Source organism: Drosophila nasuta, chromosome 2L (assembly GCF_023558535.2).
Source record: "Drosophila nasuta strain 15112-1781.00 chromosome 2L, ASM2355853v1, whole genome shotgun sequence".
Taxonomy (NCBI): domain Eukaryota; kingdom Metazoa; phylum Arthropoda; class Insecta; order Diptera; family Drosophilidae; genus Drosophila; species Drosophila nasuta.
In genome coordinates this window covers 10385752-10405019 of record NC_083455.1, presented here as the reverse complement: position 1 = coordinate 10405019, position 19268 = coordinate 10385752, and the positions used below count along the sequence as shown (strand labels likewise).

Here is a 19268-nt window from a genome sequence, read left to right as displayed (position 1 = left end):
CCCGAAATGTTTATAACAATTTCCCATTTCCCGCCCATGGATGTCACAATATATGCACATGATAAATGTTCAGCATTCGCATACGTATATATTTTCTAGATACGGCTTTCGTGTATAAATCGTTTATATATATGGAGTTTTTTTTTTGGTTATTGTTGCTTTTTTGGCAAGCACAGCCAGCCAGGAATCTGTCGCATAAATGGTCAGCATGTGGCATGTGGCATATGACATTGGGGTGAACGAGGAGAGATTGTGTGTGTCTGCATGTGTGTGTGTGTCGCCTGGCAACGTGACACAACGTTGCGCCACGAATAAACCAAACACAATATCAACAAGGACTTATCATCCTTATTGCCAGACAATGCTCCATATTTCCGCCAACTAAACTAAGCAACAAATTTATATCGCAAATCTGTGAAAATGCAGCGAAAGTTGCGCCACATAAGCCCGGCAAATACAGTCGGGATTTCAAATGAGCGATATATATTGATTTGGAAATTGGCGCTGATCTGTGCGCGAAATCCGCTAGATTTGGCACGATGCTAATTTGATTGAAATTAGAAATAAAAGCAGTGAATACAAAGAGAGCAAAGCAGATTATAGTGAATAGTGGGACAGACAATCAAACCAATGTGCAATCTAAAGATAGAAACGACTTTAATATTGCAGAAACTATACGATACTTGGTTATCGAATAGAAAGGTGCCACTGATTTTTCCTTTGCTAAGACCCAAACCATGGAGTGTGCTAAACAAAGTCACAAATCTGTTGAAGCTAAAATATCATAACTGATTATTAATTGTGTATATCTCATTAAGACTCAAGTGTGTATTTAAACCTGTGCTTATCTAAGACACAAACTTGTCTCAGCTACAGCAAGGTAGTATTAATTGACATTTCTTTATAAAGACTTAAAGTATAGACAGCAACTTATTGTAGAAATATATTCTAAAATTGCTATAAAGCAAAACAAATGATGTGGCAAGTTGATAGCAGAACTTCAAGTTTGCTAAAGATTCTTCTAATCTGCTGCCGGTTTATTGCATTTCATTTGCTATAAATAATTCGATTCATGTCTTTATTAAGACTCTAAATATAGATAGCTTCTAAATATATTTAAAAGTTGTTACAAAGCAAACAAATTATGGTTATTACTGACATGCTGATAGTATTACTTCTAGATTGCTCAGACCCTTCTAACCTGTTGTCGGTTTCTTGCATTTCATTTGCTAAAAATAATCCGATAGTTAATATCAATATTTCGAGATAAATGTAGATTATTTGAACTTACCAACAGGCAGAGACCGTGACGAGTATTTGCCGTGGGACGCTCCTTGCGCAGCCGGAGCTGATTGCTGACTATCTGATAGAAGACGTGGCCATGCCGCTCGTGCAACACCAAATGCTCGAAGCGCTCCGCCTCCGAATTGTGATCTTCCCTGAAACGCTGATCAGAAATGTAGCTTGTGATGCCGCGGTTGATTGTCTCAGCTGGCTGTTCGGATATCTCCTTGAAGTTGATCAAATGGTTGCCGCAATTCTTGAGCAAGCTCTTCTCCTTGATGTTCGGTGGAATGCCAAACTTAACGTGCACAAACTCATGCGCCTCCCGCTGCTCCGGCAAGAGGGGCATCACTGCCACGGGATGGATTCCGCTGTTCGGCTTGAAGGGATGTTCATACAGCGGCTTGTTGACGTCCACGAATGTCCGATTGATGGCCAGCTTCTGCTGTTCCACACTGACAGCATCCATACCGATCTCCTGCTTCTCCGACTGATGAAGTTGCATCACACCAAAGGGCTGAACGCTGGCATGCGTCCGAGGAGCAGCCGTGCGTCGCTGTTTGGCAGTCTGCTGTGCTGAGAAGGGTGGCGGAATCGGCATATTGGGATCCACAATGTCAGTGAGCAATACGGCATCTCTGGCATCCACTTTACCTCGCTGAGTGGGGTACTCATGCGGATTTTGAGCATTCAAATCGAGATCGAGAACCTGGTAAAGTCCCTTCAAGTCAAATTCGTACTGCGTCTCTTGCTCTGGAAAGGACACTGGATCCGTGGTGTAGTCCATCAAAGTCTTGGCGCCACTTGGCAGAAACTTAAGTCCCGGCATCGATTCGGGCAAATCATTTCTGTATTCAATGGAGCAGCCAATAAACTGATCGCTGCAAGAACAAAAAAACAGCACAGAAATTATAGATTAGTAATTTCAAAGGAAATTTCTAGTTTTTCTCCTTACTATTTATTCAATTCTTCCATTATTTTACGCTTATCCTCGCCGGCTGCCATTTTTCAAGCTGATTTAACAAGTTTTGTTTGACACTGTCTCATTTACGATGTTGTAAAATACTCAATCATTTTTTGTTGACTTTTTTCATTTACAGTGTTGTAAAGTGCACACTTTGCAATTAATGACATTTGTGTGTGCTTTGCAATTAAGTCTCAAGTCGCTGTTTTTATCGATTAATATCGTTGCTGGCTAATCTCTTTTCTTGTGGCCCTTTGTACATTGAAAGGAACGAGTCAAGTGCAAAGGGCTTAAAGAAAAGAGCCTATTGTGTTGGCATTTCCTCCTTTGACGACAGTTTATCAAAGCCAAGTGTCTGTGCGCCAAGCCCCTTGTCGATTTAATTGCCCCGCAGACACTTTAATGTCAGCATAAATTAAAATTTGATTTGACGAGTTGCCTGCCCTGCTTAGCAGCAGACACTCTTTCTCACTCACTTCCTTGCATTCTCACTATCTCTCTCTCTCTCTCTCTCTCTCACTCGCGTACTTGTCCTAATGAATTCCTCAACGAAAATGTTGTAGGCCCCTTGCTGCCGTTGTCGATGATGATGATGATGTGGCAGCGTTTTCAGCAGCGTCCTGTGGCCCTAGACGAGCGGCGCATCAATTAATTCGGCACGCGCCCTTGGCCATGGTTAACACCAGCAACACCACCACCACCGCCACCTCATTATGGCAAGCAACTTGCCATCAATTCGCAATTGTATGTGGTGACATTAATGGGTGTTGACGGTGGCGCAGCTCAGCCCCGCGCACTGGCACGTAATAAGCTTAGAGCGATGGTCAAGTAGGGATTCGTCAAGTGCTGCCAACTTGATATTTAAGAGCTTTAAATTCCAATTGGCGTATTGTAGAGTTAAGCTGCATTGTTACAGTTCAGTTGCAACAAAAGTGCAGTACTTCAGTTCATCTAGATATTGTGCAATTATTACATTGTTACACGTTTTGAACTAATAAAATGGCATTTCTTTTTATATATTCCGGACCAACTTTAAACTCTTTAATAGGTGTTAGTTTAAAATTCCAATTAAAACCCGACTAGTTCAGTTGCATTGTTACAGTTCAGTTGCAGCAATAGCGCACTAGTTCAGTTCATCTAGTTCTTAAAGAATAATCGATAACTAAGTTAAAGTTCCAATGAGCGTGCTTATTGATCAACTAGTTCTTTCAATTGAACTGACAAACCTTTTAAGCGTATTTCGTAATATTCAATATCTTTGACTAACAATTAACAACGCCTCTTGGACATATAGTATTAGTTTTGCCAGCAAGGTGTAAGCCAAGTTATTTAACACTGAGGTGGCGAAGCAACAGATTTCAAAGAACAGACAAGCATTAGCATGCATAAGCGGCATTAAATTGGAAATCTTTTCACGTCTGTTGTGTCCGCTGTAATTGCTGTTCGCGTTGGATTTCTACTTAGTATTTTCGCTCTGATGATCATTAGGGATGGTAGAGAGGGGGTGGTCGAGCAGGACATAATTGTGTCTGCACACGACCACATCACGCCTACGACTGCGCACAATTAGACGCCTTCTACATTCTCGGTCAGCATAAATCATAATTACTTGGACGACCAGGGCAGCACTGTCGCTCTCGTTCCGTGTGTTGCTCTGTGAGCTTCCCTTGCTCTCTCTCACTCTCTTCTCTGCTCTCGTGCTCATACCCACGCTCCGCTCGCCCCTGTCACACGGCCGCTCAATTCGTTTTGGTGTTTTTGTTCTCGGCGCACTCAAGTGAAGACGTTTATTAAGCGCCATTACCTCGGCATATAAAGTGCCTGCGCCTCGCCTCGCCTCGGCGCACCTTCCTCCTGCTCATATTCTGTGTCTGTGTGTTGCCGCCAATGTTTGCTCTGGACCACTACAATTGATTGCACTGCGGTTATGGGTCGAGCAATTTGTTGTGGAGCGCCAAACTCCAGCCTCTCTCTCTCTCTCTCTTACGCTCTCTGCGGCTTTGCTCTGGTCTCCTGTCGTCGCCTCCGCACTTTGTGCTTCTTGCAATCCCTTCCACCCCTCCTCCATCCATTTCGGTAGCCAAGGCAATGAAAAGTTTGCTTTGTTTTCGGACAGCTAAATGAAAATTTAAGAGCTATTCATTTGTATGCCTGCAACGCCATTTCTCCCGTCGCCCCCTCCCCCGGGCCGACAACTCCGACTTCCATCGATTTATAATTTTTATTACGCCGCATAAATTTTACTTTCGCAGCACACACACAGGTACGATATATATTTATGTGTGTGCACGTAATTAATAATTATAAATATTCAAATGGTGCGCATAAATATTTACGGCTTTTATGTGGTTTTGTCATTTGTGGTTTCGGTATTACTTTTATTTTGGCTAAAATTTTAGCATGTGGAAACATGCCTAAAATATTTTTAGTCTAATTGCCACAAAAGCTTTCAGAAGTCTTGCTTCAGCTGTCAGGTGATGCACGTTAAGGAAATTATCGAATGAAATAAATTGTGATTTGTATGCAAAGTTTTGTATTGTCTTGAAAACAGAGATTGCATTTGCAGTTTCGCTACATGCACAACACACATCGGCTGTCTCCCTCTCTCTGTCTATGTGTCTCCCACAACTAACCGCAAACCTACTCTACACACGCACACACACACAAATATTCGAATTTAACCATAGACACATAAGCCCCTTGGGCATTGTTTTATGCTTCTGTTTCTGGTGTATCGAGGTGAGACGTGTAATTAATTTCTAATTAAAGACCGCCGACGCCCAAACATTTGGCCACACTGCTTGCCTTTGGCGAACACACACTCAACTCGAGCAGACAAACGCATGCAAACACAGACAATTCGTAGTACAATGACAACGCATATAGTATTTCAAGCCTTTCCATTGCTATGTAAATGGACAGGTGCTATAGCATTAAGCAAGTGTTTGCTAGCAACAGTTTTGATCGAGAGCAATGAGTATTTGCCAAGGTTTAGAAATCCATAAATTATGTTAAAGCGCCACCTGGCGCACTTAAGAGCTTGGAGTATTTCTTATGCAGTTGTTAAACCACCGAACATCAAGTTAATTAGGCGAGTTATAACAGTCAGCCGCTTTCTAATTGGATCAGTTGTAGCAGTGAGCTTTTGTCAAAGTCATAACGATTCGATAAGGCAGCGCTATCTAGCGTATTTAATAGTTGAGTGCACTCACCTGTTCATCCCGTTGCGTGCGTTTTTGTGAGCTGACTTCAGCCCGAGGGCTTGGGGGCGTGGCAGCTAGCTGACTGGAGCAGCTCTCGTTGTTTGATTACGCTTTTCGCTGCTGTTGCTGCTGCTCGTGTCATAGCTTTGCCCCCCTTTCTATTTGTGTTGCGACAAAGCAAAAACCGCAGCTCGTTTCACATTTAAACGTCTTCTTTGGTCGCATCTGCAAGAGACGCGCAAACCAAGCAAAAATTGTTAAAAGTTTTCTTTACTAATTTAGGTAGCATTTAAAATTAGCATACACAGTGCAGTGCAGCGCTCTAATTTATTTAACTTAATTTGCAATTCGCATTCTGCGCAAAACTTGAAGCAGACTAAACTTGCAGCACATTTCAACTAATTAACTTCCATTTTCAGTAAGCTGGCCCCAAAAACGGAACAATAAACAAAACAATTCCGAGAGGCAGACAGCTGAATACACTACTTTTGCCTCGAGTGCCATAACTCAATGCTATTGTTGCTCCCATAACTTGACTTGAGCATAATAAGCATCATATTTAATAACTCACCCCACCACCACCTAACCACAAAGGGGGAAAGAGTGGGGGGAAGGGCGGAGTATTAAGTGTTTACACTTGTCAAATTACACGCAATTTGCAGTGGCCTAACAAATGCATGTAATGCTTCCTTAAGGGCCGAGGGCAGGTATAACAGTTTGCACCCTTAAAGCTAGAAACCATGTATAACAGTTTAGTTTAGTATACAAGTTTAGTAGTAGACTTCATTCCGTCTGTCTGCTGGGTTGCAAGTAAATATCTCCGAGAATTCTGCAGGTAGAGTCGTCTAACTGTTTATAGAGATAACTGTATTCTTTAATCATTGGACAATTATGTTAAACAGTAAATAAGATATTCACTTTGTTCATAAATCATAAGATAAAGAAAGGTGATAAATTGTTTTCTATGTACGAGGTGTGTTCAAAAAGTAAGGTGACTTTTCAAATTTCGCGGGCAATATATTTTCGATTATCGATTTTTTTGTTTTGTTATATTGGTACACTCTTCCCTAACATCTGTACCAAGTTTCAGTTGAATCCCCTTTTTTGTTTGGTTGTGAGAGGCGTAAAGGTTACAAGTTGTTTTGCGTGCCCGGCGATTTTTTGCTATCGAAAAATATGGATCAAAGGATTTGCATCAAATTTTGTGTAAAAAATAAAATTAAGTGCTCTGAAACACTTGAAATGTTGACAGTGGCATACGGTGAAACTGTTCTGAGTAAAAAAAATGTGTACAAGTGGTACAAACTCTTCCAAGATGGCCGGGAAGATGCCAATGACCAGCCTCGCTCTGGACGCCCAAGCACGTCAACAACTGATGAAAACGTTCAAGCAGTGACGAAAATTGTTTTGGAAAATCGTCGAATCACTATCAGAGAAGTTGCTGAAGATGTCGGTATATCGCTTGGCTCGTGCCATGAAATTTTTTCAAACATTTTGGGCATGAGTCGTGTGTCAGCGAAGTTTGTTCCGAAATTGCTGAATTTTGACCAAAAGAACCGTCGCATGAGCATGAGCTCAAGAGCTGTTGAATGACGTCAACGACGACCCAGATTTACTCAGAAGGGTCATAACTGGTGACGAATCATGGGTATATGGTTATGATATCGAAACCAAAGCCCAATCGTCCCAATGGAAGAGCCCAGGTGAGCCAATACCGAAAATAGACTGCATCGCTGAAAGAGCTCAAGGCTATACCGAAAAGTGCTTATGGGAAGTGCTTTGAGGATTGGAAAAACCGTTGGCATAAGTGTATTGTATCTGAGGGGGATTACTTTGAAGGGGACAACATAAATATTGATAAATAAATTAATAGTTTTTCTTGAAAATACAAAGTCACCTTACTTTTTGAACACACCTCGTATATATGAATCATTAGATGACAACGACTATTCTAAATAGAATAAATATTAATATAATATATAAATATACCTAAATCTATTAGGTAATTTTGATGACAAAACATATCAGGCAACTGTTTTGATAAAATAAAATATAAAACAAAACAATTTACACAAAAATCATTGTTGTTCAGCAATCAGTTGCTTAAAATTCATCATGGTTTCATTTAAAATTACTTCACTTATTACTGAAACCCACCTCGCACTTGCAGCATCGCAATAATTTACAGCTGTAAGGCAGCAGAGGCAGAAGCAGCTCGCAACATTAGATGACATATTGGGCAACATCAAACGACGCCCCAGTGTTTCATCTTAGCCACTTGCAAGTCGAAATGCCAATGTGCAGTACAAAAGGATGTGGGCGATGAGGGCAGAGCTAACAGAAGCGTGCCATAATGAAAGTGCATCTCTGAAGCGGACCAAATGCGTGGCATAACACGTATACGTATATTGCGTATACGTATTTCCGTTTTGCGGGAGCTGTAAGCACTTTTTTGTCTTCTTTCGTTTTTCCAACGATTTCACTCAAGGGAACTTGCAACTGCACTTGGCGCTTCCATGTAGATTGTCATTGTCTGCCTTACGTAGAGAATGAGTGTGTAGGTGTGTGTGACTAACTGTGTATGTGTGTGAGTGTGTGATATTGAAGCATTACATTGTCTAGTGATGATGGCCCTCTGGTCGTGTCGTCTTAGCCATTGTTGTTGCCATTTGCCGAACACATTCCTCAACCTCGATGCGGCTGGTTAGCTTTTGAACTCAATGAGATACCCGGCAGACGTAGTGGGTTAGGGGTATGATCAACCATAAGCATGAGTTGATACACCTATCATTAATAAATTCGAATTTCTTTTTGTCTGACTGCTTAAATGACCTTACATATACGTAAAGTTGGTAATATATGTTAGAATAACCTTTGATTATTTAGTATACCCAAAACGTTCACTCAAAAGTGAACTCCCTTAATATGAATATGACGTCTGGTCCAAATAAGTTTTCTCCTGTGTTGTTATAGTTCTTTTTTTCTTTCGGCTGTACAAGTTCAATACTTAATAATGAAATTAAACAAATGAAATTTAATATGCGAATAATATTAAATAATAATGCTTTCTGCTGACGATTGATTTCGTTACGATTGACGACTTCTGCTGCTTCTGTTCTACTTTTAAAGATTAATGATATACTTCAACCACTGCTGTCCACTAATGATCTACTATTGACGACTGCTGTTATCGACTTGCTTATGCCAGTCTATCGACCACCCTCCACCGTTATTACATGCTTTGCATCCGTATGGAAAGTATCTTCTAGTCTATCACACTCGCTTCTAGCTTGCTTGCTTGTTGGCTTTGTGGCACTGGGACGCCGTCGTCTACTAGCTCTTGCCTGGGCTCATTTACAGCTTCAGCCTTAGCTCCAGCTTCGACTTTTGGGCATGTTACACGTTTGCTTGTTATGCTTTTATGCGACCCTTGTACTTTTTCCATTATGTGACGTGTGTTGCTTTGCTCTTGCTCTTGTTCTCGATGTTGTTGCTGTTGGTGTTGGTGTTGCTGCTTTTGCTTTTGCAGCTGCTCCTTTTAGAGCTACTCCGTTCGGCTTGTTAGCCATCGCTCTTGCGCTTTTATTGCATGTTTTATGGAAATTTGCAAACATTAGGCGCACTCTGCACATCAAACGCATTTAACGCATTCCACACTCAAACGCAGACAATCTAATGTCCTTCGTCGTCCTTCTCCTGTTCCGTTCACAGCTCTTGCTTTGATATGACAGCAGCAGAGGCAGCAGGAAAAGCAGCAGCCACAACCTGCCTGGCAATTTGACTGGCCAACGCACCTGAACATAAGTTGAGCATACGCACCATCAGCCCAGCCAGCCAGTCGAGTCAGTCCATCTCCCTCTCTGCTCTGTTTATCCATTCCTCTGTCCGTCTGTCCGTCTCTCCGACAGTCTTCAATCTCTTTTGTGCCATGCACATTTTGGCTTTGCCAGCACAAACTGCTAATTTGGTTTGATGTATTGCCCCAGGGACATCCATCAGCAGCTGAAGCCAAAAACTGAGCCTGACGCTTCTCCGTCTCCCCCCTCCTCCCCCTCCCAGCTACATAGTCGAGTACCTGGCGATTGAAGCCAACCTTCCCTAGTTTCCAGCCAACATTTGAGAGGGGGAGGCAACTTTGGCTTCCAAAAATTGATTATGCGTATTGTGAATTGTGCGCTTGACTCTGTCGCAATTTCTTGTTCACTCTTCTTATTGTTTTGTGGCTCTCTCACTCTCACTCTCACTTTCCCTCTCTCTTTCGCTTTGCAATGTTTTCGAGTTTTGTGTTTAGCTGCTCGTGTGTCTCTATTTCAGCGAATATTTGCCCAATATCCAATTAGAAACTTTTAATTGTTTGCCGAGTTATGCAAATTGATTTTCACATTGACAAAAGCCACACTAAAACAACACCAAGTTTAAGCTGGACTTCCACATGGCAAAAGTATTGACTTTGTGTTTATGGTGTATTAATTATACCACGAAATATACCTAACAGACAGAAGAAATACTCTTCGACTCCTTAGGGTAAAATATATTCTTCAACAGGACCGTCATTATGATTTCATAAAAGTTGGTTGTCAGATACAATTGTTCAAGAAATAACTTATTGTGGTCAAAAGAATGCAGCAGTTGTCATATAATGAACATTTGGTATTTTTTGTGCTCTATGGTATATTTTGAAAGTAGTAGTATAAACGATATGGAAAATAGAGCTTTTAGTTTAATTCAGTTTTTAAAAAGTATATATACATATATTTGGTATATTTTGAATGCAGTAGTATAAACGTTAAACGAAGCTACTATTATATTTCAGTATATTTAGTTGGGATACTTAACTTCTAACTACTTTTCATACTGCACAGTTATCACTTTTATGCATTAAAGTTGAATCCAAAGTAAAATCCATAAACCTGGCATTAAAATTGTAACGCGACAAACGGATTTATTTATAGACTAAGCAGCTAAATTACAAGGCACAACTCGAAACGCAATTTTCTTAAATGCCTGTGCCAAGGTCAAGTGAAGTGACAATCAATTTTAGAGCTGCGCTCACGTTAAACTGATTGCCAAAGCAATTGATGAGCAGTGAATCGATAAGCGTGGCCAGCTGCACGTGTGGCTTACGTGGAATTTAAGTGGTAAGCAGCGACAACTGTCAAGGATATTCTATTTGCGACCATTGGGGGACATCATTAATTTAATCAATTCGTTTGTATTACGCGCCGCTCTGGCAATGGCAATGCTGCTGACTATGGCTCTGGTTCTGGTTCTGGTTCTGGTTCTGGCTCTGGCAGAAATCCGATTAATTTTGAGCCAAAACACACACTACATACACTGAGCGAAATAAAGGGTAACTAAACTCAAGCTGGGCAAGTAATTCTGAAAAAATAAATATTTTATAAACAATGTTTGCTAATGTTGGCCAAAAAATTAAAACACAGAAAAAACCATTCAAGAAAATAAATGAATGTTTATACATCATAATACATGGGGTAAAATTAAACTTGTTTGTAAATTAATATAATATAAATACTTGAAAAGAGATAATTAAAACTAAGTGCCAAACATACATAAATAAATAATAATAATAATAATAATCATAAATATAATCATAATAATAATCATAACTATAATAATAATAATAGTCATAATAATAATAATCGTAATAATAGTAATAGAAATAAATAAAAACTAAAATTCTAGAATGAAAATGACAAATAACAGTAACTTGGTCAGAAAAGTGTTCCTTATCGCCCTGACTTTTTCTCACAGTGTACACACACACACACACACACACACACACACACACACACACACACACACACACACACACACACATTCACACCATGTGTGGACATTATATGAGCTGGCGTGGAAAGCTAAGCAATAAATTCATTTATAACTTTGATGCATGCAACGCTGAATGTTGAACGTTGAACGCTGAACGTTGGACACAGAATGTTGCATGTGGACTGGTCAAAAGCTCGACACACAAATTGAGTTAGAAGAATTGTCAAATTGAATTTCATTTGCGTCGAAACATTTTGATGTAAGCTTTTCCGCTCGATTTCACACATAATAACACATAATACACAATGCCACGCTTCAGTTGAAAGGTCGCCAAATGTGGATGGAAAAATACTATAAATAGAAATAGAATAGAAGCGAAGCTAAGCTGAACTGAACTGAAACTCCAAAACAAATCCTAATCCACAAAAGTCTAGTCGAGAGCACCAACAAAATTTGCATATCCTGTGCCAAAAAAACCGAAGCTGATTATTAGCAACGCCTCATTTCAGTGCTTCATTATCATGCATTTGTTGTCTTTTGTTTTGCGGCTGTCGCTTGATATTCTCAAGTGTTAATACTTGTGTTTTGCAATCACAATTGCGGTTCTGACAAGTTCATTGAACTCGAAGAACCGCTTATCAATCCAAACATTCCACAAATTAAACAGCAAATATTTGTGAAGTGGTGTCGAAGTATTTAAGATGCCACAAGGCAAATGTAAATAGACAACTATTTCGACACTCTCTGCTTTTATGACAATTATCTAAATCATTATTTGCAATATTTGATTAAAAACTCGTAACTCTTGGTTGCTATGTCAAATAAATAAAATACTCGAGTACTTTGCGCAGACTGAAGAGATTTATTTGCTAATGTAAATTTATTAGATTTGCGCGTGTACTTTTCAATTGCCTTTCGCATTGCAATTTATCTTATAATGTTTGCTGCTTATTTTGTAATAGCATTCATATAAAACATATGCACAATATATTGTGCATACACACCAAAGAAGCACAAAAATGCGCTTAGACGAGACGTTCTCGCTTACAGTTTCGCCTGCAAATCAATTACAAAATTTTATATAGTTTTTCTTTTAGTTTTAGGAATTTTAAGTTAGAAGATTATTTGGTATGCATCTATTTGTTAAGTTTGTTGAATTAATGGTATATTTGGTATTCTATGGTATATTTTGAATGCATTAGTATATACGATATACCAAAATTTTACCAATATACACTTTGAAAGTGAAAAGAAAGAAATAATTGAAATTTGATCATTTTTCTGTCTTGATTATATAAACTTTCTAAATATCAAAGGTAATAACTATTGTCCACTCTTCACATCTTTGTCATAGCGTACAAACTATTTAACAGCATTCAATTTAACATAAATAATAAATGTAAACTAACAGCTGCTAAGTAAGGATGTTATGCAAATAAATGTTAAAACATTTAATGTCAAATATGCTTTTTTAGGGAAAAAATAAAACAGTGAGCCACAGTTTATTCAGCATTTCCCATGTCATTTATTTAATTTATTATTTTTTGAGTTCTTTACCTTTGCTAACAAATACGGAGTGGCTGTTAAATGAGATACGCACTCATTAACAGCTGACAGCGATCACATTACGAGTCGCATGCAAACGATTTCCCACTGGCTGAAACAGTTTTTGCAAGTTTTCGGGAACAACTACTTGATACGATGTTGTCTCTTCTTGTATTTTTTGGGTGCCTTTGTATAGTTTTGTAGTTATTTTTGTCAGTTGGAGTTGTACGCAAAATGCGCTGCAAGTGCAACACGAACCACAAAACAACAGCAACCAGAGCAAGAGGAACAAACAAGAGCAGACGGTTGCAGCAACTGTGCATGTCCTGCTCTCGCTCCTCTCTGTTTGTCCTCCGCTGCCGGAAGCTGTTGAGCGCGTGAAGTGGCACTCCTCTGTCCCCTCAGCCTGTGTCGCCTGTGTCCTCTATGCTCGACCTGCTGCTGCTGCGTTGTCCCGCTTCCAATCCCGATCCCTTTGCTGTCTCTGGTCTGGTTCTGGCAACGTGGTACAACAAACATGGCCAGAAAAACACGCTGTATATTCGCGTACGGTTTGCTTTTGCCGCCTTTGGCTGCATTTGTGAAATCAGTTGTGTTATGTGTTCCATGCCATGCCAGCGAAAATACCAAAAAATACATAAGCTTGCCGGCTTTGCAGCCAAAACAAAATGGTAAGGGAAAAGCTTAAAGCATTGCGAGCTTAGTTTTTACACGCAACAACAGCAACAGCAACAGCAACAGCAAACGAACCCAACCTCCCAGTTGACGCCCAAGCATCTGCCAAGAGTAGTTAAATATGTATTTACGTGGGCGAGGATCAAGCAGAAAAGCTAACAGCAGGCAAAGCTCAACATTTTCAAGTTTATAGAATTTTGAAGCCTCTTTTCAAAACTAACAAGTTTTTGTCTTCAACTTTAACCTCCTTCGGAAGAGATATTCAATCATTGTGTAGTATGAAAATGTGTGTCGAATAGAGGAGGAGAATAATCGATAGTACTATCGACACTAGATATCGGCGCACCCACGATTGTAACCAAAACCATCGAGAGTTCAATCGATAGAAGGAGTTTCACATCGCTAAGCAACATCTAATATTTGCAGCTTCTTACTACTAAACTATGTGATAAAAGTCGTGTCAGTAGTAAAATTAAAATAATTCTACTAAATTCATTATTCATTATTATTTTCAAATTTATATAATATTGATAGAATTTATCAATTTAATCTTCCCAGCTATGCTATGAAAATTTTAAGCTTTTATTCCATAACTTAAGGTTGACAGCGTCAATCTATCAGTCAGTCGTGAAATGAAAATAATGCTAAAGAATTTACATAATACCAATTTTATGAAATATGTTAGAATGAATAACAAATAAATTTAATCTTTAAGGCTACGCTAGCTTTCAATGTATAGTTTAAATATATTGAAAGTTGTGTCAATCAATCATAAAATTTTAAATAAATTACATATTACATTAAAATGATAGAAAAGAATGAATAAATAATAAATTTCAGCAAGACGCAATAAAGTTAAAGATTAGTTTAAATAAATTCAAAGAAATAAAAAAATGTATTATATTATTTTGTATTGTAATAACGAACACAATTCGTAATTGCAATAAGATGAGCAACAGCATGGACCTTAGGGTAATTTATATTATTTAATTTGCGTTGTTTTTTGCAAAAATTGATTGTAGAAACATAAAACTAATTAACGTATACTAACTTAGGCCTTTGACATCATAATAAAATTGTATTTAAGGTAAACAAAGTATATAAACAAGTATATTACGTATACGCATACACATAACGTATACGCAATTTCTATTACATTCGGTTTGTACAATGCTGACTTTAGAGCTAATAATTATTTGCTAGTGAAGCGTCTATTTGACATGCTTTACAAGTTAATGGTTTACTCAACATCTCGAAAGATTTCAATAGAATTAAGCCTGCTGGCAAAATGTGTAAGGAATTACTTCAATTGGCGGGTCAAAGCAACTCCAAAGGCAGTTCGCGGAAACAAATGAAATGCCAGCACACACACTTGCACACAAAGAGGTTGTAAATTCGTTTTCGATGAAAGGCGAGGTGAATCCATTTTCCTTCTCTTTCTCTCTATCATAAATTGGTCTGCTTCAACCTTTTTGCAGGTCTCGTGATGGCGGTGGCAGGAGAACTCTACAACACAAACAGCAGCAACAACGACAGCTACGACTACTACAAGAACAAAGACATGTCGCTAAGACAGGCGGAAGACTTTGGCGGTGATGACGTGCCGACTACTTTGTCTTTGTCTGCCACAGCCTCAGTCACTGTGGCTGAGTCTGTGGCTGCGTCGTTGCCACAAACGGAAGCCACGAATCACACTTTCAAGAGTTTAGCCTTCCTGGCCAACACCAACACCAATGCCAATGCCAACAACGTGCTGGTGAGCAGCGGCTATTCCCCATCGCCGTATGCACCGCATTCACCGCCGTCCGATGGCTTTGCGGTGGCATCGCAGGAAACGGAAACGGACTCTGAACATTCCATGCCAATTTTTGACTTTGGCATGCCGCGCAACATCACCGGACGCACCGGGCACACGGAGGCCATAATTAAATGCCGCGTCGACAGTCTGCATGATAAATCGGTAAGTCGAAGAACCAATAAAGCAAGCATTCATTACGTCTTTTACTTCTTCTTCGTCTTCTCCACCTTTGTGGCAATCGAATTGGCAATTGCCATCACATTAATTGCATTGCATCCACCTCCTTCGTTACAGGTATCGTGGATACGCAAACGGGATCTACACATATTGACTGTCGGCACTGCAACCTACACCTCCGATAAGAGATTCCAGGCATGTAGCTCATTTCATTATAAATTATGCCATGCATCCGCAGTGCAGTTGGCAGCGCATGAATTATAAGCAAATAATTCCGCCAATTGCAATGCAGTTTGCGTAGTTTTTAATTCAACTTTTATGAATTTAACGTTGACACTGCGATCCAGTGTGTGATTGTGCAACAGTCTGGCAACGCCATGCAAATATCTGACAGTCATATAGCAAGCAGCTTGCAGTCATAGCAATCAGCCTGCAGTCATAGCAATCAGCTTATGTCGAGAGCTGCTTGCAACGGGCTTTTGCCATTTATTATGCGATAAATTTTAGAGTCAGTTTGCCAAGCAGATTTATGCATTAACTGCCGCGAACATAAACTACATGGTGTGTGTATTTAAATACTTAAACAGGTGACTGAATCGAAGGACGCCCGCGAATGGACGCTGCACGTGAAATCGCCGCAGGCCAAGGACAGTGGCATTTATGAATGCCAGGTGAACACTGAGCCCAAAATGTCGATGGCCTTTCAGCTGAATATCATTGGTGAGTGGGGGAATGCGAATGCTGGCAACGAATGCGGATGGGAATTATTCAGCACACAAAACAAATTAAATGTGAAATTGTGAGTTTTGTTGTGGATGATTTATGTTTACACATCTGTTGGCTACGCAATCACAATCGCATCGTATCGCATCGTTGCTTGAATTGCTTATTAAAAATTGTAATTCAGTTTGTTGTCTGCCAAAAACAGAAGCGAATCGCATCGCAACTAACGGTAGCAGCAATAATGATTATTTCATTTGTTTGCCATCCCTGCTCCTGCTCCCATCCCTGGCAAATGCATAATTTTCGGCGCAAATGTCTGCAGGCATACATTTTTAATTTCCCATTTTTCGTCATAAATAAATAAAAACGGACCCAGCGCCCAACTGTTGCCCCCTCTCACTTTTCCCACATGGGAGGAGCGATGCCTCTCTGACGGATCTCTGTGCGATGCCAAGGGACACAACAAGCTGCTATCTTCTCTTTCTCTCTCGGATGAGCTAAGAGGCAAAAAGGGTGGCAGGAGCCATGTTAATTAACTCATCAACTCGCGGGACTTAGAGCGGTAAAGCTGCCTGATTGGAAATGTAGTAAAGGATTTAATGAGCCATGCATAATGGTTTGCATATAATTAGCAGCCACTGTGACAGGCTTTGTTCACATCCTCGCTATAGATAATTAATGCTCCTCTACTCACATTGTATTATTTCAGCCCATGGGCGAAAACAGACTAAGTAATTAATGTGGTTACATTGGCCGCCAAACAAGCGTAGTTGCTTTTATTGCAGAGAAAAAGAATTGAAGTGCTTAGATCAGGTGACACAATTGGTCAATCAGTCAATCATGGAACAGAACAAGCACAGTTGTTTTCATTAGTTTCAATTTAAATGATAAATTCAATTTAAATAATCATAAGATTACACTATTAGTCAATCAAACAACCACCAAATTAACTTGACATTTCAGTCAATCAATCAAACAATCAGCAGATTAAAATATCTTATGACATACACAAGACTTTAGTTGAATAATAAGAAATTCCCATCAACTAGTTAATCAACACAATATGTCAATAAAAATGCTTAAAAATAGTCACAACAAAGTGATACTATTGGTGATACTATTGGTCAATCAAAAAATCACAGAATTAAGTGGACATTTCAGTCAATCAATTAAATAATCAATAAGATTGAAACATCTTATGAGATGAACTAGACTGCAGTCGAATAAAAAAACATTCCCATCAGCTAGTTAATCAACACAAATTACAACTTTTCCCTCAACAGAAGTTAAAACATAAAAACCAAATAAATCACAAATGAGTTAAGAAAGTTTTCCAAGTGAATTTCAATAAGTCGATAAGCAAAAATGACTTTCGCATGCAAGTGAATCAGAACGAAACAACGAGTCAATCAATCAAACAAGCAGTCAGTCAATGTGCACTTTCTTAAACAAAATTGATCGTCTCTTCGTATTAATCAGCTCAATTAAAATGTCATTAAGAGTTTCACATCAAATTTAATGTGACTTTAAAGATCTTTCTTCATTTACTGGAAATGTGTTTTCATTTCAAAGTTGCGAGCAAGCGAGTCGTAGTCCTGTATCCTGCATCCTGCCTGCCGCCTGTCTTGTGTCTCAGTTGTCAGCAGCTGCTTTCGGCCGCTTATGCAAATCAGTTTGCAATCTCTTTTTAAGTTTTCGATTATGCTCTGTTGTGTACTGAAAAAACTCTTCTCCTGCTTGAGCTTTCACGCATAGTGAGAGAGCGAGAGAGAGACTCGTTTGCCTCACAAATGAATTTCCGATTACATTTTCTTGGCCATCGTATGCATTTTAATTTACGTTAATGAAACAATTGCAGCAGCGTTGTCAACCCTTCAGTAGCCACTGTCCAGCTGTCTGACTCTGTATTTTTAATGAAATTATCGGCATATGGGTCGTATGAGTGACTCGACACTGGCTTCTCTGTCGCCTCTTTGCTTACTTGCTTTTTTTTTCTTCCCTCGCACAACTTTTGCAGTCTGCGTTGCATTTAATTAATGTCATTATGCAAATTTATGTGACCGACCACCAATTTTTTCCATAAGATTTATATGTACTTCATATAAATGCAGCTCCCGGGCGTGGTTGTGCTATAAATACGTCTGTTCTGTTCTGTGCTTGCTACTTGCCTTTTGTTTACTTAGGGATAATTTAAGAGTAAAGAGCCAAAATAACGAAATGGCTGCAATGCGTCTCCATTTTATAGACAACACATTAAATGGCATAATCTCTTCATATTTAATTTTAATTAGTTCAATGTGCATTAAGCAAGCAGAAAATATTTAAAAGGGGTTTTCTTAAAAATGCCATTAATTCTGATTTACACGATGCCAATAATGTCTCAATCGATGGCGCCATCTAGAGTGCATAGTAGCCAACTGGCGTGCTTATTAAGCTGAGTAGACATTTTCTGGCGCCATCTAGCATGCCCAACAGGCAACTGGCTTACTTATTAAGCTAAGCAGCTGAGAACATGCTGCGATCGCTAAGCTAAGCTTAGCGTATTGTTTATTTACACTTATTTATTACACTTATTACACTTTGGTCAGCCATTTATTTGTTTATTAACGGTCAAATAGTTTAGGCTGTTAAACTGCATTCTGATGCATATTTAATGTATTTTTACGCAAAAGCAATACCCTATATCCAAAGCAAGTATAATTGATTTAAAGCTCACACACTGCAATACAGAATTTGCATAAATATTCTTATCAGTTTAATTTGGCTGCTGTTGCGGCACGTATTTCAAATGGCTGCTCGCATAGTTTTTATACACACTGCAGCTACAGGGTATAAACAATGTGTGCATTTCATACATGACCACACCAAATGCAACCAATTTCAGCGGCTGCCAGCAAAAAAGGAAAGAGACATTTTTTACCATACTTTTTTCCAGAATAACTGTGTATGTGTATGTGTAACGAGTGTGTGCCAGTTCTGGGTGTTAATTGCCTTTAACACAGTGACACTGCGCAAATACTACAATACGAGTGTTCGCACACACACTCACACATATAAATGCGAATGTGGAGTGCAAGGAGAGAGAGAGAGACACACGCACTTAATGACA

General features: G+C 39.3%; 2 protein-coding genes across 3 annotated transcripts in view; one reads left to right on the top strand and one right to left on the bottom strand.

The window, feature by feature from the left end:
* LOC132790936 (uncharacterized) overlaps window positions 1–19268 on the top strand; it is a 36095-nt gene that overhangs the window by 12966 nt on the left and 3861 nt on the right. For both annotated transcript variants that reach the window (XM_060799707.1, XM_060799699.1), the window contains exons 3-5: window positions 14940–15421; window positions 15554–15631; window positions 16024–16156. In XM_060799707.1, the coding sequence (XP_060655690.1) occupies window positions 14940–15421; window positions 15554–15631; window positions 16024–16156 (693 nt within the window). The remainder of the gene's footprint in view (window positions 1–14939; window positions 15422–15553; window positions 15632–16023; window positions 16157–19268) is intronic.
* LOC132790960 (uncharacterized) lies at window positions 1078–2359 on the bottom strand. The gene is made up of 3 exons (XM_060799729.1): window positions 2240–2359; window positions 1292–2165; window positions 1078–1229 (listed from the first exon to the last, which is right to left on the bottom strand). The coding sequence occupies exons 1-3, from the start codon at window positions 2287–2289 to the stop codon at window positions 1197–1199; spliced, it is 957 nt and encodes a 318-aa protein (XP_060655712.1). The 5' UTR covers window positions 2290–2359; the 3' UTR covers window positions 1078–1196.

Coding starts and splice junctions, on each gene's coding strand:
- LOC132790960 (XM_060799729.1), bottom strand. CDS start 2,289: ATGGCAGCCGGCGAGGATAAGCGTAAAATAATGGAAGAATTGAATAAA. Junction 2,166..2,239: donor ATGGAAGAATTGAATAAATA/GTAAGGAGAAAA, acceptor TTGTTCTTGCAG/CGATCAGTTTATTGGCTGCT. Junction 1,230..1,291: donor GTCACGGTCTCTGCCTGTTG/GTAAGTTCAAAT, acceptor GATTATTTTTAG/CAAATGAAATGCAAGAAACC.